The sequence below is a fragment of the Kryptolebias marmoratus genome, linkage group LG8, assembly GCF_001649575.2.
Source record: "Kryptolebias marmoratus isolate JLee-2015 linkage group LG8, ASM164957v2, whole genome shotgun sequence".
In the NCBI taxonomy this organism is placed as follows: domain Eukaryota; kingdom Metazoa; phylum Chordata; class Actinopteri; order Cyprinodontiformes; family Rivulidae; genus Kryptolebias; species Kryptolebias marmoratus.
In genome coordinates, this window is record NC_051437.1 from 7,868,545 (window position 1) to 7,894,805 (window position 26,261).

General features: G+C 38.9%; 2 protein-coding genes across 3 annotated transcripts in view; one reads left to right on the plus strand and one right to left on the minus strand.

Annotated features, from left to right (window-relative positions):
* Positions 1 to 1,984: 1,984 nt before the first annotated feature.
* slc48a1a (solute carrier family 48 member 1a) lies at positions 1,985 to 5,240 on the minus strand. Its single transcript, XM_017419127.3, has 3 exons — positions 4,780 to 5,240; positions 3,792 to 3,959; positions 1,985 to 3,691 (listed from the first exon to the last, which is right to left on the minus strand). Exons 1-3 carry the CDS (start codon positions 4,907 to 4,909, stop codon positions 3,555 to 3,557), a joined length of 435 nt encoding a protein of 144 aa, XP_017274616.1. The 5' UTR covers positions 4,910 to 5,240; the 3' UTR covers positions 1,985 to 3,554.
* Positions 5,241 to 7,061: 1,821 nt separating this feature from the next.
* rapgef3 (Rap guanine nucleotide exchange factor (GEF) 3) overlaps positions 7,062 to 26,261 on the plus strand; it is a 30,789-nt gene continuing 11,589 nt past the window's right edge. Inside the window, exons 1-8 of one of the 2 annotated variants that reach the window (XM_017419190.3) lie at positions 7,062 to 7,259; positions 10,827 to 10,912; positions 18,703 to 18,747; positions 24,284 to 24,390; positions 24,483 to 24,604; positions 25,668 to 25,845; positions 25,952 to 26,036; positions 26,162 to 26,222. In XM_017419190.3, coding sequence (XP_017274679.1) covers positions 10,850 to 10,912; positions 18,703 to 18,747; positions 24,284 to 24,390; positions 24,483 to 24,604; positions 25,668 to 25,845; positions 25,952 to 26,036; positions 26,162 to 26,222 — 661 coding nt within the window. In that variant the 5' untranslated portion in view covers positions 7,062 to 7,259; positions 10,827 to 10,849. Of the gene's footprint in view, positions 7,260 to 10,826; positions 10,913 to 11,492; positions 12,681 to 18,702; positions 18,748 to 24,283; positions 24,391 to 24,482; positions 24,605 to 25,667; positions 25,846 to 25,951; positions 26,037 to 26,161; positions 26,223 to 26,261 lie in introns of those variants that run through there. The other variant, XM_017419189.3, reaches the window with a different exon arrangement.

Here is a 26,261-nt window from a genome sequence, read left to right on the forward strand (position 1 = left end):
CTTAGGTGAGATCAGTGCACTGCTACATGTTCATGTTGTGGGAAGCTTCTTTATTTCTGTGATAGAGGTTTAGGTAGAGATATCGGCCTATCACAGATACATATGTATATTTCATTCTGTTCTTCATTTATATACCATATATATATATATGATTATATATGTTTATGCTTGCGTCTGTGTGTGTTGAGAACTGTAAGAACAAATAATCCTTCATTAGCACCCTCAATAAAATGCTTAGCACCCCCTTAGCACCTGCAGAAAAAAATATCTGGAGCCGCCTCTGCCTACTATATAGAGAAAACTTATGGTTCCCTGTCTTGTCCACCCAACATTTAAGAAGTGCTGAGGACTGAACTGTGAACCTTGTCACTGGACTGTAATCAGTTACCTGAGCTACAGTCATTTCTGAAAGCTGTGAGTCAGCATGCATCTTTGACTAGGATCTGCAACCTGCCGCTCCAGAGCCACATGTGGCTCTTCAGTCCTTCTGCAGCAGCACATCGTAACTTTCACCCAAAATGATAAGAACCAGAGTCATTTTTTAGATTTAAACTGACTTTAGGAAAAGGTAGCTTTAGCGGTTTCCTGTCAAAATATTTGCAGTTTTTGCATTAGATGTCTGTTGCAGAATAACACTAACAATATAGGTAGGTTGGTCTTCCTGTGTGAACAAAGTAGGAGGCATATCTATAAATATTACTGCAATTAATAGGGACAAGACTCAGTGGTTCACCTACACCTCAAGGATAGGGGAGACTCCTTTGTGGACCAAAATGTTCATATTTTGGATCGAGAAGACAGATGGTTTGAGAGGGGGGTAAAGGAAGCCATCTATGTCAAATCTATTGTTAGGAGAGTGAGAACAATTTGCGAGCAATCCAGCTTACATCACATCTCAGCTTTAAAAGCTCAACTCCACACTCTCTATTTCTGAATTGAGAAAGCTCCTCGGATGAGAAGCGAAACATCTTCAACTACAGAATAGAAGTCCAGTTGTTTTTGTTTTTTAACCTTTTTTGAATTAATAGTGTTAGTGTGTTAATTTCCTATCATGTCAGTACCAGAATCAGGTGAATGTGACTCAATTTTTTACTAGAACTGGTTTAAGATTCAGTAATGAGTTTTACTGTTGAGCAGATTATTGCATATTCTGTTTATGCAATTTTTAACTAACAGTGCAGTGACTCTCTAAAACCACCAGAATATTAACATTGTTCTCTGCTTCGTTTACCAATTCTTCAGAAATATAAGAAAGACTTAAACTTGTCTGCATCGTTCTAATTTTTTTTCTTTTAGTTCTAAAGGATAGAAATGGAAAAATAAGCTTTTACAATGCAACAAAAACATGTTTTTTTAATATATAGTATTTGCAAGATAAAGTATCATGGGTCTATGCAAGTTTTTTTTTTTTTTTTGTAAAAGAGAAAAAGAGTTTTACAGGTAGCTTATGGCACAAACTCAAGGTTTAATGCAGTAGATGACCCAAAAGTTGGACATCATGTTGACTCTGGTACAATCAATCTGCTTGTTTGAATAATTTTTCAAAAACTCAGATTTCCATCTCAGAAAGAGCAACAAATAACAGAATAAGGAATCACAAATGTGTTTTTCTTTACTTACCCCAATCTGAAAAATATTAATTCTAAATTTCATTTATTTATATATATATATATATATATATATATATATATAAACCGCTATATACCAAATGGATGTGCTTCATCACTAAGCAGGGTTTCTGTATATATATATATATATATATATATATATACAGAAATATTTTTCAAGCAGGGTTTCTGTATATATATATATACAGAAACCCTGCTTAGTGATGAAGCACATCCATTTGGTTTGAATAGGTCGCCCACATGAGCTGAACTTAAAGAAGCTCTCAGTATATTCAGAGTCCATGTTTATCCACTCCAACTGATTCATAAAAACGCTGCTGTTTCTGTTTTATTAACAAGAAGACAGAGTGACAAAATGAACAATAAAAGCAACTTTAATGGGTTGAGTTTCTATGTACATATAGTATCCTCACATTCATTCACTCACTGACAAAAAACACAATTTCACACAGTTTGTGGTAAAAACTGGACAGCTGAAACTAAACCAGCTCTAAAGCCTAGTTTAAACTGCACACTGCAACTGAACTGACTGGGAAATTAGTGATTTAATCCAACATTTAAAAAGGGCAAGACAGACACAACAAAGTGTAAAATTTGTTCAATTGTAGCTGTGCAAAACAAGGGCATCAATGTTATCGACTAAAGTGCAATTATTTTTATCAAATGTATTTGTGTTTTCTCTTTAAAACAGGAATGTAAGGGGTATCAAAAAGACTTTCAAAACAAAAGCCTGTCTCCCTCTTGTGGAAAAACAATGGAAAGCACATTTTACACAAGCATTTTTTTCTGCAAAGCATGATATAAACATTCCTTAAGTTCTCCACAAAAAGTATTCGGAACATTAAAATCAAAGAGAAGCTTTATATTGGCGTGAATATTTTTTTTTAAATGATAAACTGACACAGAGCTGTGACTGCAATTCCATGTCAATGTTAAACTTTTCAAAAACATGATGACGCTTTTACTTTCAACGCATCACAAATACAGAAGACACTGTAAAAGCTGAAAACATGGATCAGCAAGGAAATGTGGAGCGGCCGCAGCAGCAGGTCTGTAAAGAACTGGATGTAAAATCTGAAACATGCTAAGAGTCGCGAGTGGGGAGACGCCACTGGTAATCGGGAACCCTCGGGGCATTCTGAACAAAAGCAGGAAATGCTTTAAATGTGTCTAAGGAACGCAAAGGCAGGCAACTTAAAACTGAGAGATTCAATAGAGTTTTTAAATAAAAACAATCAACATTTCACATCCTTACATCTACTCTCGTCTTTTTACAACTGGGCCTGTTGTAGAAAGGCTCCACACACAACAGGATAAGAGTTTTGGGATCAAAACTAATGACATTTTAGTGGTACCAACAACCACAATCCTGTTATTGTGACAGATCTGAATGCCGACAGCTGCTACAAGACTTTCTCGACATAAGAAGAGTATTTTGACATTCTGTAGATGCACTGATTCAGTTTTTTTGGTTGTTTTTTTTAAATATACAATACAAACAAGCACTCCAGGTAAATACAATCTATCTACCTACTTCATTATGGATTCAGGTAGAACATTTCAGTTCCAGTTCGGATAATTTTTCACTTCGCGAGAATACCAGCTTTTATCGTTGCAATCCCGGGGTTCCAACCTCATTTCCTTTTACAATAAAACAATTCGAAGACAAAGTCTGCTTGAAAAAGTCCCTGCGCTTCCAGTGCAGGTTGTTTAGTCTTTGTAACTGTAACAAGTGGTAAAGAAGGAGAACGGGTTACAAGACATAAGAGGAAAAAATAAAAATAAAACCTTGTTTAACAAGTGCAACAGGTGCAACTTCATGTGATCAGTCACTTGACTTTTTAAATCTCGCCACGTCTGTTTTTCCATCTTCTTGGTTACAAAGCTCACTGATCAGCTCCAGTAAAGTCTATAAAATCCTGCAGACTAGAAGTCACTGAGGATGCTGATGTCGGCAAACTCCTGTCGGTATCTGTACGAGTACAACGCCAGGAGAAAAGACCATTTCAAGGTCAGGAAGCTCCACACGCAGGACAGGTACAGGCTGCGAGGGTCAGTGAAAGCTGTGGGACAGGACAGGCACAAGGATTAATCCTCACGAACAATTAGCAGCTATAATAAACGTTGCTCATTCTGCCAACGGAATAGAAAAGACTGAATTACACTGCTTCATTGTGAGGGCCAGACTTAGAAAGGTCATGAAGGCAGCGATCGCCAGAACTGAGAAGAGCACACCGACACAGATGAAGAACTTCAGGCCCTTGAGCCAGGTGCGCCAGTAGTCCTGTAGGTACATGATGTGTGTGACGAGAGCCCAGAGCGCCAACACTCCTGTCAGAAGGAAACAAACAGCATTTAAAAATAGTGCAACACGCAGCGTGGTGTTAAAAGGTCTACCACAAGCAGGTCTGGAACTGACTTTTTTATATTTGTTGACCTTTTAAATGTTTTTAAATTAGTCTATACAAAGCTAGAATCCACTAGAACATTCTTCCAATTTTCAGGTTTTAAATAAAAAACTAATAAGTGATTTTTACTATATAGGGGGAAATTTAATACCATCAAATCTAGCCAAACACATAACTCAAATAACAAGTCAGTTATGCCAGGTATTAATAGCCTACTGTTATATCAGTGAATATTTTTGTGTATTTTGCACAAATTTTAACCCATAAAAACAAATGTTTAGCGTCTCTGTTTGTTGTTGTTTTTTTCAGCAAGGTACCACTGAGATGGTAACTTTTAAAAGCAGCAGAGTAATGTTCACTATATGTTCACTAGTCTAAAGTCAGTGGAAAACAGTTCAAGCTTTACATCCTAAAGGCCCTTTAAAACTTCTGTTGTTGTTTCAAAAGTTACTATAAAATATGTGTTGATTTGTTGACCTCAAGAATGCAATTACAGCTAATTACACCAGATTCTTTGACTGCACATTTCCTCTCGTCCACAAAATAGGTTGAATAAAAGTATGCGACAGCTTGTACACAATATTTAGCATTAAGACAAAAAATACTTTCTCTTTAGCACGGATTTCATTTTTATTAGATCGTTTGACTTTGACAGGCCCGAGTCGAAGCGATGACGAATAACACATAAGATGTTATTACAAATAACATCTCTTATTTACAATAAATGCGGTGCGTTCACGTACCTGACAGGCCTCCCATGGCCGCCGTCCATGGCTGTTTATAGGCGATATTCCAGACCAAGAACGCCGAAAATCCAACCAGAGTACCGAAGCTAGCATAGCCTATCCTGATGTATACCCTGTTGATTCCCATTGTGGAGCAGGACTAATGCGAACACAAAGGTTTAAGTCGTCGTATTTTGTTTAAAAAAGACTGACGGGTATGATATTAAGCTACAACGGCGGCTTAACGCCACATTATGTAATATCATGCGAACAGGAAACTGACACAGCAGGATCAAATTCCCCTCGGCTAACAGCCACGGCGCCAATCAATGTAGACTCTAAATATAGCTGAGCTTGTTTACGCCCCTTCAAACACCACACGACGCTATTTAAATTATTAGCGAACAAGCACTACCAAAGAAAATAAATCCTAAGCGCTTGATCTTCCTCGGTTGGTGTGTATTGGCGGTTGGTAAACACCGTTATGGCGCATTACCGCCACCAACCGGTAGAGAGTGAATTGATATATGGCCCGCTGCCTTTCATGGCAGTTTGTTTTTTTGTCTAAGATCATGTTATGTTGTGAAATGACAGAGTTGTAGCCTTTTTGGTCAAACCTTAAAATAACGTACTCAACCTCATGTGATACTTCAAGATGTCAGGCCCACAACTTTAAGTCAATATCTGTAAAAGTGACAGAGTTAGAGCCTTTTTTATGTTGGCTAAAGTCGGATACTTGTGCTGGAAAGCTTGAATTGGACTGACTCCAAAAGATAACCAGCTGCATATGTACATCCAATGAATATTTCTTAAAGGTTTCATTAAAATCCACCCAGTGGTACATGAGATATTTTGCTAAAAGGTAGAAAAAGTTGACTCCAAATGGTAAATGGCAAAAAAAAATTACATCAATTTTGCACAATCTCTTAGTTCTTATAATATGTTTGGAATCAGTCTCAACTTCTGCCACACTAAATGTGAGGTCAGTATTTGTAAAATTGGGTGAGTTATAGCCATTTTTGTGTGTTCAGGTCAGTGAGCTGTGTCAGCCATCTTGAATCGGATTGTGATTAAAAAAGGAAAAAAAAGTTTTTTATAGCCTGAAAAATTATTATTATTTTTTTTTTTTTTTTCAAGATTTCAAGCTAGCTTTGTTTGGTTAGTTATAAGTCTAGCCTGGATGAAGGCATCTGCCCTTTTCTGCATACTCAGTGCTTTATGACTGAGTTCAGTGCTGATAATGTACTAACTTCTGATAACTACTTGACAGAACATCACTTCCAAAATCACCAGACTATCTCTTTAAAATTTGCACTGAAACCAGCCTGCAGGGATGCTGGTTCTGTTCCGGCTTCAGCTTCTGGATTCCTGTCGGCTGTCTACTTTTTTTTTCTTTCCTTTTTTCAATCAATGGTAAGCCATCTAACTCTTAATCTTTTAATATATTTGTTTCACCACCAACTCTTTGATATGCTGCCCCTAGTGGAGAAAAGAAGAATAGCACCTTTTATATCTCTTGTTCCATTACGGAAACAGAATAACAAAACAATAACTAAATGAGCAAACTTAAAAAAGTCCTAATCAAAATTCATCCATCCTGGAGGTTTTTTCATAATTATTCTACATGTTTTGTCTTTTTTGTGTCTTCCATCCTCTCACACTAAACAGATGTTACAGTCGCTAAAGCCCACTTTATCTGTTGTAGAACTCCTTCTTATCCTCACTGGATATAGTTTATTATTATTGTATACTTTGGGTCATGTTAATGCTGGTCAATTACTATGGAAATGAATATTCTTTTTTGTCAAATTCTTTCTTTCTTTCTTTCTTTCTTTCTTTCTTTCTTTCTTTCTTTCTTTCTTCTATAAACAAAACGGTACCTGTGGTCTTAGAGTCATGCAAAGGCATAACATTATGTTTGTGACCACACAGATGTTGCAATAATACAAACTGCCAGCCAGAACAGAATAACAACAGAAAATGTCATTGATCTTTAAAAGAAATATCTAAATTAAGACTTGGCTATGGCTGAATAGATATGCATGACTTTACTCTCCTCTTGTAAAAACAAAAACAATGTTTTTCTTCTCTGAGAAACATTTATAGTCTGACTGTAGATAGGTGAGAAGAATTCATAAGAATGAAATCTGTGTTGCCGAACTGAAACGCAAAGGTTTCCTGTGGTTGTTTGCAGCTTTGCAGCAGGAAGAAGAAAAACCACAATATTTACTTATAGCTGTGAAGAATGAAAAACTGTGCCACCACTTATAGTCTGGTGATAACTTTGCACGCTCACATGTACGCCGTGGGTCCATGCTGTACTCAGCACATGCCCTCAGGCGCTCGCTTCATGACCAATCAGAAAGATACAGGAAACTGTGTCCACTGACACCCCCCACAACTCCAACAGACAACCCAGACCGAGAAATTATCTTCCGACAAATGCTTGAAAAAGAACCTGAACAAGTGCTGAAGACCCTGAACTGAAAGCAGCAGTGGTGAGTTCCAGACAATTGATCAGAATATGAGGGATAAATCATTGGCTTTCTTCTGCTGTTTTAGAATTATTTTATATCTTTGGGTAAACAATATATTTTATTTCTATTACATCATGTATAATAACTGTGTGTAACAGACAGAATCTAAGAAGCTCTGGGTTACATATTCATTTCAGCTTTCTTTCACTCCCATGGCCTTCGGGTCAAATTGACCCAAAGTTACAAGATGCTCTCTACCTCTCTTCATCTCTTTCTGTTTTGAGGGCTTCAGGAATGTTAAAGTTGCACCAAATCTTAAAATACTGCAAGAAATTAACCCTCTGAATTGTGTAATGAAGTTAGTTAAAGCTATTCACTATTTTAGCTGAAATTATTTGTTAAACGTTTATATGAGACAGTGCAACAGTGGGTAATTATGAACGGACGTGGGCGACAGGTTTGAGGTGTTTGAGGCTTAGTCTGTTTCAACAGTTTTGCTCATGTCAGCTCCTCTTTCTGCTTCATCTGACCAAGAGGTCAAACAGATCAAAAATGGATTTCCCTGTCGCTGCTAAGTGGTCAGGAGAAAGGAAGGAAAAGGTGTACGTGTATGGGAGCGCGCATACATGCGTTCGTGTGTGTGTGTGTGTGTGTGTGTGTGCACTATCAGCCAAGCACAACACAGACAGTTGGCAAAGAACATTCCATGGGCGTAGATGTGTTGCAGGAAATCCCACTCCCATTCCCAAAAGACCTAAATAGAAACACGCCAAAAATAAATACAGAAAGAAAAAGACAGCGAGATTAAACAACAAATTATTTTAACTAGAGAAAATGTTACTGTAACAATGTGGTGTGAATGTCTTGCTGAAATTCTGCAAAACAAAGGTTACAATTTTCAAAACGATACCTAAAAGCCAAAATGAGCAAAGCAATACCTAAAAGCTAAAGTTAGAAAAGCTGTACCTAAATGCAAATATGAATAACAAAACTATAGCTAAAAGCAAAAGTAACAAAAACAGTAGCTACAAGCTAAAATGAGTAAAACCATAGTTGCCAGCTTAAAATACCAAAATTCTAGATAAAAACTAAAGTAAATCAGTAACAAAAAGGTAAAGGTAGTAAAATTGCATTTGAAGGCTAAAATTAGCTAAACCATAGCTAAAAGCTAAAGTTAGGAAAGTCGTAGCTATAATCTAAACTTAGCAAAACCTTAGGTAAAAGCTAAAAATAGCAAAACCATGGATAAAAGCTTAAGTTGACATAGCAGTATAAGTGACATTGGGTAAATCAAGGCTAAAAGGAGCATAAGAGGACAAAACGTATGCTGAAATAGATTTTAAAGAGAACAATGTCTTTGAAGAAAGTGATCTCAATGTATTTCTACTTCAAAATATTTGTAAATAAAGTTAAATATCTTGCAAAGTGTCAACTTTAAAGCACACGATTTCCAGCCAACCCAAACGCTTTGACGTATAAATGGTTAAAATAGCATAAAGTATGAGGAAGTAGTTTGACTCTTAAAGAACGTATGAGAGAAACTAGAAAAAGTAAAAACTATTGCGGGACTGCTGACTCAGCGTTACTATAAAGAACTATAAAGTTCCACTGCAATCCTTACAATTTAGATGTTTATACGCTGTTGTTTGGTGCCTCTAATGCACAAAAATGAGTCTTTCAGTGGATAAATTCTTACATCTCTTTGTTCAATCATTGCTTACATCTCAGCCAGATGTAAGCAATGATTGGATAAATGAATAAACAACTAATGTCAGGATTTTTACCTTCCAAGAGTTTCCCCTTTTCCCTGTGGATGTTCCAAAAAATGCAAACATCTCAGTAGAGGGCGCCATTTATTTTGAAAACTCCCGACCAGCTTGTGGAATGAAGTTCTGTGGAATGAACAGCAGAGTTAATGAGCTTTAGTTTCCACCCAGAAGCCACTAAGCATTTGCCACCTCAGAACTTTTGTTTTGTGTCAATGAATCCTTGAATTATTTCCCCCCAAAAACAGGTGAGTCTCCTCAAAGTTTGTTACTTCTCTAAAGTGGCTCAGATCTTTTCTGCTTTGACGCTATAACAAATACAAAAAAACACACAAAAAGTTGTATGTTTTCTGACACGGTGCTGCACTCAAATATCAGTCTAGACAGTCACTTTGTCAGATACCATCAAACTGTTGCAATATGCCTTTTCTTATCAGCACTGCCTCCGTGTCCATCAGATATAAGACTGGATTCCTTTGTTGTGAACGTACTTGATGAGCCCCTATGAAAAACCTAGGAAGCACAAACTGTAGTCAGAGCTTTTCATTCACACTTGAAAGGTGCTTCCTGTGTGGCCGTGTTTGATTCCATTGCCTGCCTTATTTTAGCTTTGATTTTGAGTTAGCTGCTAGGTGTCAATATGACTCCATAAAGGTCAAAACCTGGTAAGGATTCTTTTTTTTTCTAGTAAAAGTTGCAGTTAAAGAGCCACACTCTCTCTTCCAAAGGGAGTGCATTTATCTTTCAGTTATAATGCATCTGCAATAAGTCTGGGACACAAAGATTAACATAAAATCTTGCACTGTACTGGAGCTATTTTTTAGTTTGCTAAGATCAGTTGGCTGTGGCCAGCTGTAGATGTATGACCAGTGATTACTTTCTAAGAGTTTTAATAAAATCCATTCAGTGGTTTATGAGATATTTTCTGAACAGATAAACAGAATTGACTCCAACAGTTAATGCCAAAGTTTTAGGGCAAATATATCTCACAGTGAGCAGCACTCAGAGCATGTGTTGGGGAAGTCTCTCAGATACCAACGCACCAGATTTTAGCTCTACATCTGCAAAATTGACTGAGTTATAGACATTTTAGAGTTGACTAAGGTTTACTTGGTGTGGCAGCCATCTTGAATCAAGTTGACTCCAAACGTTAATCAGTTGTAGATGTACATCTTTTAATTACTTTCTGAAAGTTTCATTAAAATCTGTCCAGTGGTTCGTGAGGGTTTTTGTTTTTTTTCTAAACATGACAGGCAAATGAGCGCATGCAAACACAGACTTTCTGTAATGGGTGATAATTATTTCTGCAGGCTTTATAACCCACCATTCACTCACCGCTCACTAATGGAACAAGGTTCTTAGAAACAAAGAAAAACTAAAGCTGAGGTGAGCAACAGGTGCTGTAGTTTTAATAACACCCTGTACTCAGGAGGCTGTTTGTGTCCTCTGCCCTCCTACATGTTTCCAGCTGAAGGAACAAGCAGACCCACGCTTGGACAGCAGGACAGAATGGATGTTCTGTGAGTGTGTACCTTGTAGAAAACTTTGGCAAACTGTCTACACTGAGGTCAGAACAGGAAGGGCAGCTCTGCGCTGGAACAATAGCAGGGATTTAAACAATTCTTGCATAACAGCCTGCAGGACAGAGTTGACCGTGATCCTGTAATGTCCGGCAGTGCATGAACTGAAGGCCCAAACTTGGCTCTGGTTTAACGCTTGTCTGTGCTGCTTCGCCGAACTTGAGGCAGGTTGTGGTTTTTCTTTCTCAACTATTAATAAAACTAATATTTGCCCTTTCTGCTGTTGGTGTTGTTGTTTTTAGGAATTCTTCAAGTAGTCCTCTCCATGGAGAACTTGGTCAAACTCATCTGTTCGCCGACGAGACGGTGCACACCGGAGATGGGTGAAGTAAGCTGTGCACATTTATGATTCAACTTTAAACCCATAACCTTCTACAGCGATGAAGACAGAGACGCTTAGCTGAGCTCTTCTTATGAGTTTTACAATTCCATAAACCGGACAGTTTGACACCTGTGCCCAGGACAAACAAACTCAAGCGCTGGTGTTGATGAAAGACATGTGGTGCTTTCCGCCCTTGAAGTAGTTTATCTGCCCCTGCAGACCTGGCTGAACTCGACAGCTGGACAACCTGATAAGTGTGTGTGTGTGCAAAGTTCTGCAGCTTCTTTAAGAAGTGAACAAACTAAACCTCACAGTGTCTGCCAGTGTGGAAGGAACATTGTGCATCCTTTCATTACTCTGATTGGGTCTTACAGCAATGAACGAGTAGCTTACTCCCATAAACATGCTGGCGTTGGATGAACAGCCTTGTTGTAAGTTGAATTCTGAAGGTCTGTGTGTGCTTGTGTATCTGTCTGTTTGCAAAATATCTCATAAGCCACTGAATGAATTTTATTGAAACTTGTAAAAAGTAATTATTAGACATACATCTACAACTGATTAACTTTTGGAGTTAACCCCATTCAAGATGGTTGTTACAGCCTTATCAGCTTACACACAAAAATGGCTATAACTCAGTCAAGCTGTTAGATACTGAGCAAAAATTTGGTGTGGTAGTAGCTGAGACTGATCCCCAGCACATACTCTGAGATCTAACAGATTGAACAAGGTATTTTACAACTTAGAGCCAACACTGTTTGTTAGCAAAACACCTTGTGAATCACTACTAGACCAACTTTAATGAAACCTTCAGGAAATAATCATTGGCCGTACCTCTAAAATCGATTCACTTTTAGAGCCAGCCTAAGTCAAAATGGCTGCCACAGTGAACTGACCTTAAAAAGCTCTAAACTGGCTGTAGCTCAGTCAGTTTTACAGACACTGGGCTGAAATTAGTGGCAGTAGTAGCTGAGAGTAAGTCGCAAGACATACTTTGAGGGCGACATCTCGCGATATCGCGTGAGATTGCGCATGAAGGTTTCACCGAAAAGCCCACAAATCCGTCATTCCTCGACGGGATTACCCTAGTTCAAAACTCTGGCATGAAAGGCGGCGGGTGATGGGCATTCCTCGATGGACTGCTATGTCAGGTCAGTTTTTAATCTTGTCGCGGGCATGACGTCAGTTTCGAGATAAAAGGATGACATATTAAAACGCACCTGCCCGCATTTACACCAACTATGCCACCGTGGATAAATCCATCACTGTTAATGAGTCTGGAAAGCTGCCAGAAGAGGCCGTCTCTCTCTCTCTCTCTCTCTCTCTCCTTCTCTCTCTCTCCCTCTCTCTCTCTCTCTCTCGTTCTTGGCCACAGTGCGCGTACCCGCAGCTCGGTTCCAAAGTGCGCCTGTGCTGCGCGGGGATGGCTGGACATTACGCAGCTCCTTCCTCTCAGACGGAGGCACACAGAGAGCTCTGAGGGTCTGGATGTTGGAGACGCGGCTGATCCGAGTCCCGCCTGGCTCCGTGGGGACAGAATGCGCACTTCTTCTCGGCCGAGGTGGCTCGTGCGCGGTGGCAATGAGCGGGCGGCGCGCTGCGGCGTGAAGACTATCAACCATAACAACAATGCGTGGACACGCCGAGGACGCTGGGAAACTTGTTCGTCGGTTCTTCTGATGTGAGAGACAACATGCATCTGTTCCGGAGTCACAACTACCAAGTGTTCCCGCACCGCCACTCAGTGCAGGCACCCACCGTGCGGGGCATCAGCTGGGTAGGCTATGCTGCCTTTAAAGTGGCTTCAGAAAAATCAATAAGTTTTATGGAGATCAGTTCATACAGTGAACTTGTTTCTTTGGGAAGAAAAAACAAACAAACAAACAAACAGGTGATGCCGTTTTCAGTGAGTCCAAGTTCACTGATGAGACTGATCGGCCTCCAGAAGCAAAACTCACATAGTTCAGTGTTTGTGTCACAAACTGAGTCTTTGATAAACTGGCAAGCACGCAATCTGCGTCTCACACGTGTCCACAAACAAGACAGAAAGTCTGCAAGCCTGGAAAGACAAAAAGAAAAAAGAACAGAAAAGACATTTGTAAGATAGGCATCGGAGTGTGGTGATGTCAGGCTGAGATGTTGTAACTTTTTATCTTAAAGGGCTGCATGTTGATCTGAACTCAGACTGGATGAAGGTGTGTTTAGGTGGTTCAAGTATTTTCAGTTACTGCCTATTTTTTCAGAAATATTTTTTAACCTAAATGTGTGGATCTGAAGATCTAAACTATTTTTCAATTTGTTGAAGGAAAGTGGACATTGTTAGCAATTTTACAGTTAGCAAAACGTACAAATTAACCAGGAATAGTGTGCTATGAACTTTATCAGCAGCACATTGTACACTGTAGACAAAAATTTGAAAAAATCAGCAAGAAATTTCCCCATAGACAACGCAATTTTGGCAGAACAGGTGAGAAAAGCCAGCCCTCTTTAGAGCTCTTCAACTCAGCCGTACTTCACTGTAGAAACATAATTCAAAGTTTAAACAGTTAGAACTTTGAACGTCTGAACATTATATGTCTGAAATCTCATTTTGATATCTTTAACAGTTTTTTACACAATCACAGTTAAAGTCTGATGAGTTTTGGAGATTTTACGACAGAATGTTCCAGTTAAAGTTTGACGTGATGATGTCACTCCCCCGTAACTTTTGAGCCATCTAAACCTTCAAAACATTTTGCAAACTCTTCTTACTCTCACATCCTTTTTAAGTATGTATACAAATGATACATCAAAACATGGGCATTTTTGTCTTCTTTCACCCCATGTGTGTCCCACTGCTATATGACTTATGATTTTTTCTTATATCCTCTCAACATGCAGACAGCACACACCCATGCTTCCACAGACTTCAAATATATTTTAGCTCAAAATATTCTCTTTAAACTGGATCATTCTGTCGTAGAATCATAATCATAAAACACCATGGAAAATTCACATACGTGACCGTCAACATCTTCTCTCAAAGGTTAAAAAAATGTTTAAGCTACAACTTATAGTTTTAACGCAGCGAACTAGGCTTACTTTTAGTCTGTTTCTGCCTCTCCTAAGAGTGCTGTCAGGGACTGACAGACACAGGGTTGTGGTTGCCATGGTGACCCTAATGAGCCAATGGCAGCAGCTTTAACATTTGTTTTGATCTTGGTTCTCTTTACACTTTTTATACAGTTTATACATCAAAATGTAAGCTTTTTTTTAGCTTAGATGATCATAAAGTTGATATTGGAATTTTGGGCAGTCTCCAAAATTTCTTCAGAAAGTTTCTAGTGTTTTAAATGTTGTTTTACAGCATTCTGAAAATTAAATTGGTACTGTAGTCTGAACTTTGCCAAGTTTTGTGACTTCTTGTTTTTTGCAAGCCACGAAAAGTATGTTGTGAAAATAACCATGGCTTAGAAGGCAGGAGATTAATAAAAAGTTAAAAAAAAAAGAAATTCAGACCACTTTTTACTTGCCACAGCAGTAACATGATGTGTGTATGACTGTATAGGTCTAATGCTGAAGGTTTTAACAATATTTTTACTACGTTACATTCGTTGTTGAGGTCATTTTTTTTTGCTAAAGTAACGTTCTCAGCACAGGGGTTTTAGTTGTGATGGAGTTTTATAGTTAGGTTTCAGTAATTTTCACTGCCTCCCACTTCTCATTTGACACATGTGCTCGGAACCAGCCCTTTAAAGAAACGTGAAAAATACTTCAAAGCAGATTTTTATCATCTAAGCAGCTTCAGAGCGGGGACACAGGAAGACAACAAAGCACAAAGTTTTCTCCCTAAACTCAGGTTATAAATAGTGTATTGTTTATTGTTCACCTTCCCTGCGGCTCCCCCGCTCAGTTTACAGAGGGGTGTGGAGAAGAATGTGTAAAGTGGAGGTCTTTGTTTTCAGGTCGCAGGAAGACGTGGAGCAAGGTCCGAAACCTCCGGTTCTAAATTTACTTGACGCCTTAAAGTATCAGTGAGCCAAAGACAACTGCAAATCTCCAGACTTGTTTCTTTTTTTTTTTAACCTACAAAATTAACGTTGTTAAGATGACATGAACAGTGAGTAATAAGTCTGATGTCAAACTGGCCTTTCCAGTTTGATGCCTGACACCTTTTACTTGTGCCTATTCAGGTCACCTAACACAATAAACTGCATAACTTCCACAAAGATGCGTCACTAACTAGTTTCATAAGATTGTTTTAATTAAAAAATTGAACTCCTCAATGAATATAAGTCAAAAGTAAAGGCCTGGCATTCCTTGATGGAATGCATATCACCTGCCACGTTTCATGCCTGAGTTTTAAACTAAACTCATATTTTGATCAAAAGAGTCAAAAGATTTGGACAAACCTCATAAATGTCCTTATGTGCAAATACATGTAATATTGCATGATGTGTTAGTGCTCAAAATATATGTTGGCTAATGGCGAATAGCTGGGTTGGCTATCTTAAATTGGGTTGACTTCAAATGTTAATGAGTTGTGGATGTTCATCTAATGATTACTTTATAAAAGTTTCATTAGGATCTGTCCTCTGGTTCATGTGATATTTTGCTAACAAACAGTGTTGACATCGAAGGTTGCCGTTGTTATAAGTAAAAATATTGTACAATGTGTAGTGCTCACAGTATCTGTTAGGGATTGTGCTCAGCTACAACCACACCAAATCTTAGCCAAATATCTGTAAAACTGACTAAGTTATAGACTTTTTTATGGTTACTTGGCTGTGACAGACATGTTGAATTGGGTTGACTCAATCAGTTATAGATGCACATGTAATGAATAATTTCCAAAAGTCTCATTCAAATCTGTCCAGTGGTTTATTAGATATTTTACTAACAGTACAGACTCACGAACACACACAAGCAAAAGCTTTATTGCCCCACCTCCACCGCAGGCAATAAAAATACAGTGGATTGACGTTAAATGCTGGGTAATGTTTTCTGAGAACATCGTATTACAGTATACTGACACCGAATCACTGAAATCTCCCTGAATGACCTGAAGCTGTAAACATTTAAAGCTGCAAAGTTCATTTTTCTTTTCAGCAAGCTGTCATGTGTCTCTGCTGATCACTGCATGTTATCAGCAGGCGCGGGTAATTACTCAGGAGGTTTAATAACTCTTATTAGAAGGAGTCTCAGCAGCTGCCCTCGTGTCGCTCTCACTCCTTCATACCAGCACTGAGACGCTGACACAAAGCAGAACTAAATACCTCCCTCATGTTCGAGAGGCTCCAGGGCTTTTTCTCCCCACAGACCAGGACCAACACTAGTTCCTCCCCCTTTTGTTTTGCTCGTTTCTGATTTTAATTTGTTCTTTGGTTTGAGCCATTACTGATATTAAAAAAAAAACATGTTCAATGCATGAGGGTGGCTCAGTCAATCAGAAAAGAAAATTCTGATTTGTTTTCTTAAATTTGCTCTCCCATCCAAGAGAGAGTTGTTGTTCTTTTTCAGGGATAAGTTATAATATTCTGCTGTTCAGACCAACATCATGTGATGTTGCTGTCTGCACTGCGGGCCAGACGAAACATGCCACAAAGTCTGCAGAAGGAGCAGAGACTCAGATGTTTATCAGTGATGAAGAGTTTGCAACTTCCTGATCGATGCAATCAGCTACTCTGTGTTTCTGTGTCTCCTATGCCATGTGATTACTTTAAACATTTAACCTTTTTCGTCAAGCTTTTCATGTTATTCACTAATATCAAACAAAATAAAAAATGTACTGATTCCACACTATGTAAAAAACCTCTCGCTACAACATAAGAAATGTGAGGTGAACTGAAATGCAGTCTCTAGTTTTTTTCTCTTTTTTGTCCTTTTGAGAAGGTCTAAAATGGCACAGAGCACACAGTCTAAAAAGAAAAACCTAATTATAACAACAAATTTCTGAAGAAATTTTGAGGGGCACAGATGAAAAATTACTGCTCCAAGATTTATCATCTTTCTTCTCCAAGTCCCAGTAGTCATTTGGGATTTACTTTTGTAATAAATCTAGGCTGACAAAATGCCAACATTTTGACATATAAACTGTAAAACAAGAGTAAGGAAAACCAAGATCAAAAGAAATGTTAATGCTGCTTGGTGCTCATTAGGGTCACCATGGTAACCAAACACCTGTATGTTTCACCCCCTGACAGAGCTCTTAATAAGACAGGCAGAAATGCAGAGTAGAATGTAGGCCTCAAAAACTGTCACTGTGAATAAACTAAAGGTTTATTCCTAAACTATAAATGACAGAAGCATCTAGTCGTCATGCATGTCAGTTTTTGTGTCTACAGTGGGTTTTGTAGGATATATGACAAGATATAACAAGTTAAAAATGCCTTCCAGTTTTAAAAAGAAATTTCTGAGCTCAGATTCAATGGCAGTCAATGAGAGTTTGGATATGTGCACTCTGTACTCTACATGGATTTGAGAGGAAACTATGTTTCCTACAGAAGTGGGAGCCACGTGGTTGAAAAAATCCTTGCATTTTGATGTATAAACTGTATCAGAAGTGTAAAAATTGTGGAAAAAGGAAGACCTGGTTGCAACAATTTCAGAAAGATTAGGGCAGCATCTTACTGTGCTCTGACTAGTTCATGAACAGCATTCAGGAGGGAGTCTCCAGAATGTCTTGTGACTTTCACAGGATCCTCAACTTCCTCAGTTGATTTGCAGAGGCGCACAGTCCTGCAGCTTAACATGTTCAAAACATTTGTGGGACAACTTTTCCCTCGAAATAGTCACAAAGTTGACATAGGCAGCTGCATTTTGCCGCAGGTGTCCTTGCAAGCCGAGAGCACAAAAATAAGCCGTGATTTTCCAAAACTGGCCACTCAAAACACGGCTACACAGCTTATTGGTCACTTGATTGAAAAGACTGCAATGAAAAATTCACGTATTTCCTCGCAATTTTAGGAATTCTTTTCACCAACGGTTGCAGCTCAGAGAGACGCCTCAGTTTAAAAGTTACTTTATGTTGAACATTGTTATAATATTGTATGGGTTTTTATAAAGCTACAGGAGAAGTAGAGAAACAAAAAAAATGTAAGAGAAACAGAAGATTAACGGCAGTAATAATAATAAGATGCTTCACTGCTTCTATACTGGCACTGTTAATAACAGCCCTGAGAGTGGCTTTTATAGATTTACGAATTTGATTTACTGAAACCATTACCGTGGGAATGCAGCAGTAATAACAGGATGGTCATAAAAACGTAAAACATAAAAGCCAAACAAGTAAAGAGGAAGTCCTTTAGGCCAAAGTGCAGCCACAGTCTTGTTGGCTTTACAAACAAGGCAGCAGCTTGAAGTTTGGAATAATGTGACCCCTGTTGGTACATTATTCTCTAAAGAATAAACATGTGTGATTTTTTTAAAAGCTTTTTTTTTCAAAAGAAAGGATTGTGAAGTAAAGCAAATGTGAAGCAGGCTGCATGTTCTTTGCTGGTCTCTCTGGTCTCTTTCCACCCACTTGATTGCACACACTTGACACCTACCCACTCCATGATGGAGACAATGACAACACAGGTTAGATAATGTGTTTCTGCTGACCCTCATCGTTACCTCGGTTTGAAATGTCTAGTTTTGTTATCTCTGTTTATTTGGTGAACCTGTGCCAAGACTATCATCAACAACTAGTCCAACTGGTTTCAGCAGAAGGACAACGCAAAACTCTGTATCTGTTTTATATGTATCTGAGGTTAGTATTTATTAAACCTGAAGAAGTGCCTCGGCGATATTAAAAAAAACCTCTTTCTGTTTTTTCCCAGACTCCGCTGCCAGAGGCCTTGAATTCTAAGGACACCATGAAGCAGGTGCGTACGCAAGACATTCTTTATTACATTCCCTGTAATGCCACAAACTATACGTGTTTTTAAAACTGGGATTTTTATCTACCTGCAAGCAATAACAAAATGTTCACAGCATTAATTTAGATCTTTTAAAGATGGGTTCTATGGAAAGGTTATAAACAATTAATATCTTACCTGCTTTTGATAGCTCTTTAGAATGACCTCAGTTTGGAGAACTAGTATTTAATTCTGATGAGCTAACAGCTAGCAGATTCAAGACCAAAGTGGGTTGCTCTAGTCTAAAACATCCATCTTGGTTGAAGTGAAAGCTATTTCATGGACCTTTACGACATCATTTTGTATTATACAGTTACTTACATGGGATTTTATTTCATATTTTTCTGCAACAGCTACCTGTGCTACGTCTGATGCATCTTCCAGCAGGATTATCATAAAATTTCTGCCTAAATGACTGCGTAATTTGAAATTGTTGCCAATGTAAAGGCTTATAAAATCACAATCATGTGAACAGTTTTGACATTTTCTAGATTGAAGTTGTTTTAAAACGGCAGCAATCCACCTTGGTCTTGGCCCAAATGTTGCAGTTTGAAAGAGTTTACTCCTGTAGTTTTCCAGATATATTGATGTGTAATTCCAAAACATGGGACTTATTGTAAACAAAGCACTTTTATCTGCATCCCCAATAAATCTGGGTAAATATGTACCAACACATTAAAATTGCCAGACATCTCAATCCCTAAAGGCTTTTCCGTGAATGTTTCCATTGTTGACCCATTTCCAGTCACTTCAGCTGTTTCGGTAGGTAAACAAAACACACGTAGTATTGACAGAGATTCACAAACTTTTAATTTACTATTGGTATAAATTTTAAAGTATGCACATTATGTTTCCTTTTTTTTCTTTCTTTTGACCAGTCTTCATGACATTGCAATGAGTACTTTTAACAAGTGTGAGGCAGCTGTGTGATGAGCTGGAGTAAAAAATTGAGTGACAAAGGGAGCTGGAAAACATTTTGACAAAAAATGAGAAAACTAAACAATCATAGAAAAACATTTAAATGAAACAAGGTAAAATATGACTGAATTGCTACCAAATGACAGGAATAAAGTTAAAGATATTGTCCCTATTTCTCAAAAATTTGCTATCTACAACAGGTGACATAATAATTGCTCATAACCTTTCCACAGTACCTCACTTCAGGAAACCTGAACTGTCTCTTTAATCTCTTTAAGTACTTTGAATTGTTTGGTGTAATCTGAAAGAAATATTGGAAGCAACAGTATCTTGTTAAAATGTATTTATTCTATTAGGCATTGCGATTAGGTTGAAAAAAGAGAAAAAAAGACAATCAGTCTCTGTAAATGTCCCCACCATCTCTCAGTGACAGCTCTGTGTCTCTGAAGTCTTTGGTCTCTGCTGACCTCTGCCAACATGTAGACTTGCAGCGCTTGCATCCTCTCAAACTGCTGAATGTGGTCTTTTGTTGTTCTAATATCCTGCACTACTACTCAAGCGAATCTTAAAAACACATTCCAGACTGTGCAGTCAGATGGAGTTTAAAGGACACTTTAAGGCCCGCACCTTGCTGTCCCCTGCCCGTCCTTCTGAGACGGACCTCCAGACCCCCGAGCTGCTTTATCTCTGCCTGTTTCAATGCGATGCCAAAGAGAGAACCTTTAAAAACACTGATAAGATGGTTTCACATGGAAATTGACTTCTGGTTAAGTTCAGTGGTGTTCCCTTTGGCTGGTAATGGAAACTTCATCTTTTAACTTCAAACAATCAATAAATTTTTTTCTTTTTTTTTTGGTGTTTTTCTGATACAATGGGAGGATAGAGGAGTTGTCTGCAAGAGGCCAGTGTTGCTTGGTCTGGTTGCTCGGCACTAATTCTAAAATGCACTTATTAAAATCGTACATTCTAACAACACTGGATAAAACAGATTGTTTTTAATAAACTGGCCGTGCTGTTTTAAACACAAAGAACCTTCCTGTACATTTCTCAAAAGTCCTGCTCTGAAAAAAAAGCATAAATGTCTGGAAACTGATCAAATGATCCTAACCAAGACGTGGAAATGCACATTTGTGTCATAATGATGGATTTGCCTTCAGAAGCATGGTTCTGTAATTTCTCACAGAGTTAGATGAGGGAGAAGTCGGCCCATGGTGCCTGTCAACTCACACAGCGTTCCTCTCAGGCTGCTTCTCACACAGAACATCCCACTAAGGTCACAGAGAGAGGGAGTCTCGCCCACAGAGGAGACTGTGAGGCTGTACTCATCATCCATCCACCCAGCAAGACAAAGGCATGAAATTAGACCGCATACGGTTCTATCTGTAAAACTCCTCTTTCAGCTGAGGTGGAAGTCACTGAAGACAGAACAGAAGAAATGAAAAGCCTGCTGAAGCATTTTTCAAAGAATGCTTATTGTATATCCTTCAAATGTAGTCATTTTGGTCAAACCTTGAATGACTCTCAGCTACTACCGCATCAGATTTTAGCTCAGTGTCTGTAAAGTTGTCATTTTTGTGCTGGACAATGTCGATTAGCTGCGGCGGACATGTTCAATTGGATCAACTCCAAAAGTTAATCAGTTGTACGCCCAATGATTACATTCTGAAAATCTTGTTAAAATCTAACGGTTGGTTTATGAGATATTTTCCTAGCAGACAAACAGGCTTGACTCCAGCAGCCAATGCTACAATTTTTAAACAAAAAAAATGCACAATGAGCAGCACTTTGCAGTATGTATTTTGAATGACTCTCAGGGACAAGCCCAGCAGTTTTTAGTTCTCAAGTGTACACTCTGGACTGTAAAATAGCACCAAAAGCATTATAGATCCAGGTCATAAAAGTCCTTTCCTTACAGATAGCTCATCCATCAGTGTTGCTGTACATAAACTGAGAGTGTGTTCTCCTACATGTTGGTGTACTTGCCAGAAACATGTTTGCTTTTTTCAAAATCAGAAATTACATGTGTATTTGTGGACTATTTACATTTAGAGAACCAGCAGCAGTGTGAAATGCTTAAACAGAAAAGATTTTCTAAAACAAATGTTTCCCCCCACTGCACGTTTACGTGATTGCCAGGTTTGACAGCAAGGAATGGGCCTCTCAGTGACTTATGGCTTCAGAGGTTGTTTTTGTAAGAACCTACGTAGGTAATGGAAAATCACCTTATCAACAAAATACATTTCGGAGCTGACACGCTTGAGAATACGACTCTGTGAGTCCCCGTGGGAAAATGGGGCCCCTGGGAAAATGGGTGAACTCCACAGAGCCTTCCTTCAGGGGCAGGTTGTAGATGCCTCAGACCACATTATCGTTGTTGATGTTAGGTCTGGGAAGGAGCCAGTGTGAGGCCGGTGAGTTAAAGTGTGCTCTGCAGTGCCACTCTCAGTAAGTTATAGTCTGGGTTATAATTAGTAGATTCATGTGAATTTGGACTTGATGGGGATGTGGTGTGACCTCCGTCCAGATGAATGAGAGATGGCTGTGTTTACGTCACTGAGGCGTGGGGGTCAGGAGGGAAGGCAGAGGTCAGTAGGTGGTTACATCCTGCAGTCAACCAAAGGAGGCAACAAAAAAAGATTCAGGGATCTCCTGTCTCTTCTTCCTCTAAGTTCAACTCTTTGGAAAAAAATTGGACATTGTCAGTGTTGGAATTCATGGACATCTCAAGACGACCACCTTGGGCAAAGAGTGTCTTGAAGAAAATCCAAAGCACAAGCAGGCAGCCGTCTGAGTCACTTGTGTGATCACAAGACGTGCAGGAGGTGTGTGAGGGGGAGTCAAGCAGGGAGGAGCAAAATTACACTTTCCACCTCTGTCAGTCGTAAGAACTGTAAACATCGTTGGCCTGTGATTTATCACCTGCCACCAAAGATAACGGTGTAGCAATAATGTTTGCGTGCGTGTCTGTGTATGTGTGCTTGTTTGTTTGTTAGTATCGTTAGTAAAATATCTCGTACATCAAGGGGCAGATTTGAATGAAACTCTCAGAAAGTAATCATTGGATATACATCTACAAGTGATTAACTTTTGGAGTCAGTTCCATTCAAGATGGCTGCCATAGCTAAGTGTCCTTAGCAAATGCAAAAATGACTCAGACAATTTTGAGCTCAAATTTGGTGTGGTAGTAGCAGAGAGTCAGCATCAACACATACTTTAAGTTAAATCTGTTTTTAAGACATTAGCCATCATAGTCATTTCTGCCTGTTGGTTAGCAAAACAGCTCATAAAATACTGTAGGGATTTTAATGAAACTTTGAGAAAACAGTCACTGGGTTAACATCCACAACTGATTACATTTTGGAGTCAACTCAATTCAAGATTGCCACCACAGCCAACTGAATTTATGAAACCCAAAATTGCTATAATTTAGTCAATTTTACAAATATTTAGCTAAATTTTGGGTGGTAGTAGCTGATAGTCATACCCATTATTTATGCTGAGTGCTAACACATATTGGACAATCTCACAATATTGCTTGAGATTGTGCATAATGTTATTTATGAGGTTTGACCAGAACAACCACAGCTCTGTCCGCTCTCTTTGTAAGATGATTCAGTTTAAAACCCAGGCCTGAAAGGCGGCAGGAGATATGCGTTTCTTTAGGAAAGCTAGGCCTTAAATTGCATTTGGAAATACAGACTCAAACCGAGTTCTTTCTTGTATTACATAAGTTTTATTCTGCATGAGTGGATAACAGGATTTTTACCCTCGTCTGCAGTTTTTTTTTTTAGGTTTTAAACCAGACCTCACTGAATTGTGTGGATACTTTTGTAAATCACATCATGATGGCCGAAGTCCATCTACACACTGATCTCATTGTGAGGACTTCTGGGAACAGATTTTGAGTCCCCAGAATATAAAATACTACATTTCAGGAGCAGAATGACTCGGTTTGATTTGGTTAGTGTTGAAAAAGTCATTGTTATGGTTTTGATAAATCTCCAGGAAATGAATGCAAGTGTTTTTGAAGAGATGGTAACACACCTCTGTGTGTGTGTAAATGTGTGTTTCTCAGATTCAGAATTGGGGGGGGTGGGGGGTTCAAAGAGAAGAACATTCAGGGTGGTCAGAAACTAAAAGTTTGTTATGTACCAGCCAGAGAGCGAGTTGGAAACTTAGTGAGGTGTGGGAGAGTTTCACAAAGCCATTTTTAACACTTTCTCACCCCCTTGCAACCCACACACACACACATACTACATCACACTTCAACACCTACAGAAATCTCCACTCACGCTGTTGATTTACAAACCATCACACATGATTTCCACACCGGNGGGGGGGGGGGGAGCTGCAATCAAAAGTGTGTCCCTTCTTTTCACTTGCAAGCCAACATTTGTCAGAACATTTGCTTCTTTTGCCAACGTGTTTGTCGACGTCACAGAAGCTGCCATTTTCAGTAACAATAAAAAAAGGCCACCTGTGTTACAAATCCTCCCCATCAAGAGGAACACAACACATAAAGTTTCTCTCATAGAAACACATACATAGCTTCATTGCTTAACTTTAATGTTTCATCTTCATTTAGTTTCTTTCGGATCGCATTGTAAAAGCAGCAAGATCCGTGTACAGTGTCATGATTGAGAAGAACCCTGGCCTGATCCGAGATAGAAAGCATCACCTGAAAACATACAGGTGCGTACGCCAGCAATGTAAATCGTTTTATCGTTGTATACGAGTACACCGGCAAGCTTTACGACATGTAACATGTTACATTTCATTCACAGACAATGCTGCTCAGGAAAGGAACTTGTTGACTGGTTGATGAAACAGAGCGAATGCCTCCAGTCAAGAAGTCAGGGAGTTGGAATGTGGCAGGTCTTGGTGGATGAAGGAATCCTTGTTCATGGTAAGAAGTAGAGAGCTGAATTTTAAAGTCCTACTTCAGTTTTTATGAATTCCCTCTGTGTCCCTGTATACCTTAACGTTTTTGCAACAGATATTTGAGACTGTAGGTGGCAGTCTGCAGCTTCATAGCACAAACATTAATGGCTGATTTTGTTAGTGTCTTAAAACAGACAATGACGCACTGTGTAGACATGTTAACTATAAACGTTTCATGTTTTTTAAATCAAAGATTTTAGAAATTAGACATTTTGTCCATCAGCCCGAATAAAGACACTAAAAGGAATATGTAGATTTCTTTATAAAGTGGGGTTGTGTGGAGTCAGTATCTTATCTGCCATAGGCAGCAGTCAGATCAGTCTCAGTTTGGAGGATCATGGAGATTTATTGAGTGGTTATAAAATGTTTGAGGTTCGAATTGTCTAGATTGTGGAAAATCTCTCATGAATGAGTCCTGCTCTGAGTAGCCTTTGATTCTCGAAACCGAGATCACGCCAACTTCTGTCTACTGCAGGTAAGATATTTACTGTTCAAAGGTACTCCACACAATCCCACTACACAGCATCTGAATTCTCCCCTAAAGTTATTATTTAATACATGCTCAGGGCTTCAAATAAAGGAAGCTTTATTCCTCTCAAATTTGGTATTCTTAGGATATTTTGATTGTAATCTCTGTGGCTGTACTCCAGATTTTCCAGAAGTGCTTGATTGTTCTAAAGTTTGATTTTCACTAATAGCATGCATTTGACTTACAATGGTTCAGTAGTACTCAGTAGAAACTTGACTGACTGGTGAAGATCTGCCATCCTGATAGTGACCACTCCAATCAGGACAGAAATACTTCATCATGACATGAAGGAAATCACTCAGGAAGAATTTGCGCTTATTACCATGTATTTAGCTTCATGAGGTTCCTATTTAAAAACATAATTTCCTGAAGGTCGAAACGTCCTTTTCTCCTTTACTGTTGGTTAGCCTGTTTGTTTTTCGAATATCTGTTTTATGTCATCACTTGAACACTGTCATATTTTAGTTTTTCTTCTTTTCTGTGTTGTGTATCTGTCCAGTAAAACACGAGTTGAACTTCCATGACAAGGACTCCCAGTTCTACCGCTTCCAGGACTCTGAGTTTGGTTTGAACCACATGACAAATGAGAAAGACATGGAGGACGAGCTGCAGGAAGCTCTGTCCCTGCTGTGTCAGCTGGGCCCAGACGCTCTGCTCACCATGATTCTACGCAAAAGGTCAGTTTGTAAAGCTCAGAAAACCACAACCATTAAAGAACCTAGGAGATGTCATGATCTCGGAAGATCACTGATTGTTGTTTTTTGTGCCTTGTCCTGTTTTCAGCCCCAGTCAGAGAAGCGCTGAGGACATTGAGGTCATCTATGAGGAGCTGCTCCATGTGAAGGCTGCTGCTCACCTCTCCTCCTCAGTCAGTCATTGTTTTTATCCTAACATCATTAAAACTTTTTTTAAACAATCTAGGCATTGAAGTGTGGCTGTAACAGGAGCTTGCAGCGCAGCAGAGGCTCATGTGTTCATTTGTTTGGTTTATAGGTGCGTAAGGAGCTGGCTGCAGTGCTGGTCTTTGAATCCCATACTAAAGCTGGAACAGTGTGTGAGTGTGATGTTCCTCTGTTCAGTCCCCTGATGTCTT

Bases quoted from the DNA above. Each gene is read 5' to 3' on its own strand.
- slc48a1a (XM_017419127.3), bottom strand. From the start codon at position 4,909: ATGGGAATCAACAGGGTATACATCAGGATAGGCTATGCTAGCTTCGGT. The intron at 3,960-4,779 runs GTACGTGAACGC...TCCTTCTGACAG, and splicing joins GGCCATGGGAGGCCTGTCAG to GAGTGTTGGCGCTCTGGGCT. The intron at 3,692-3,791 runs GTAATTCAGTCT...CCTGTCCCACAG, and splicing joins GGCCCTCACAATGAAGCAGT to CTTTCACTGACCCTCGCAGC.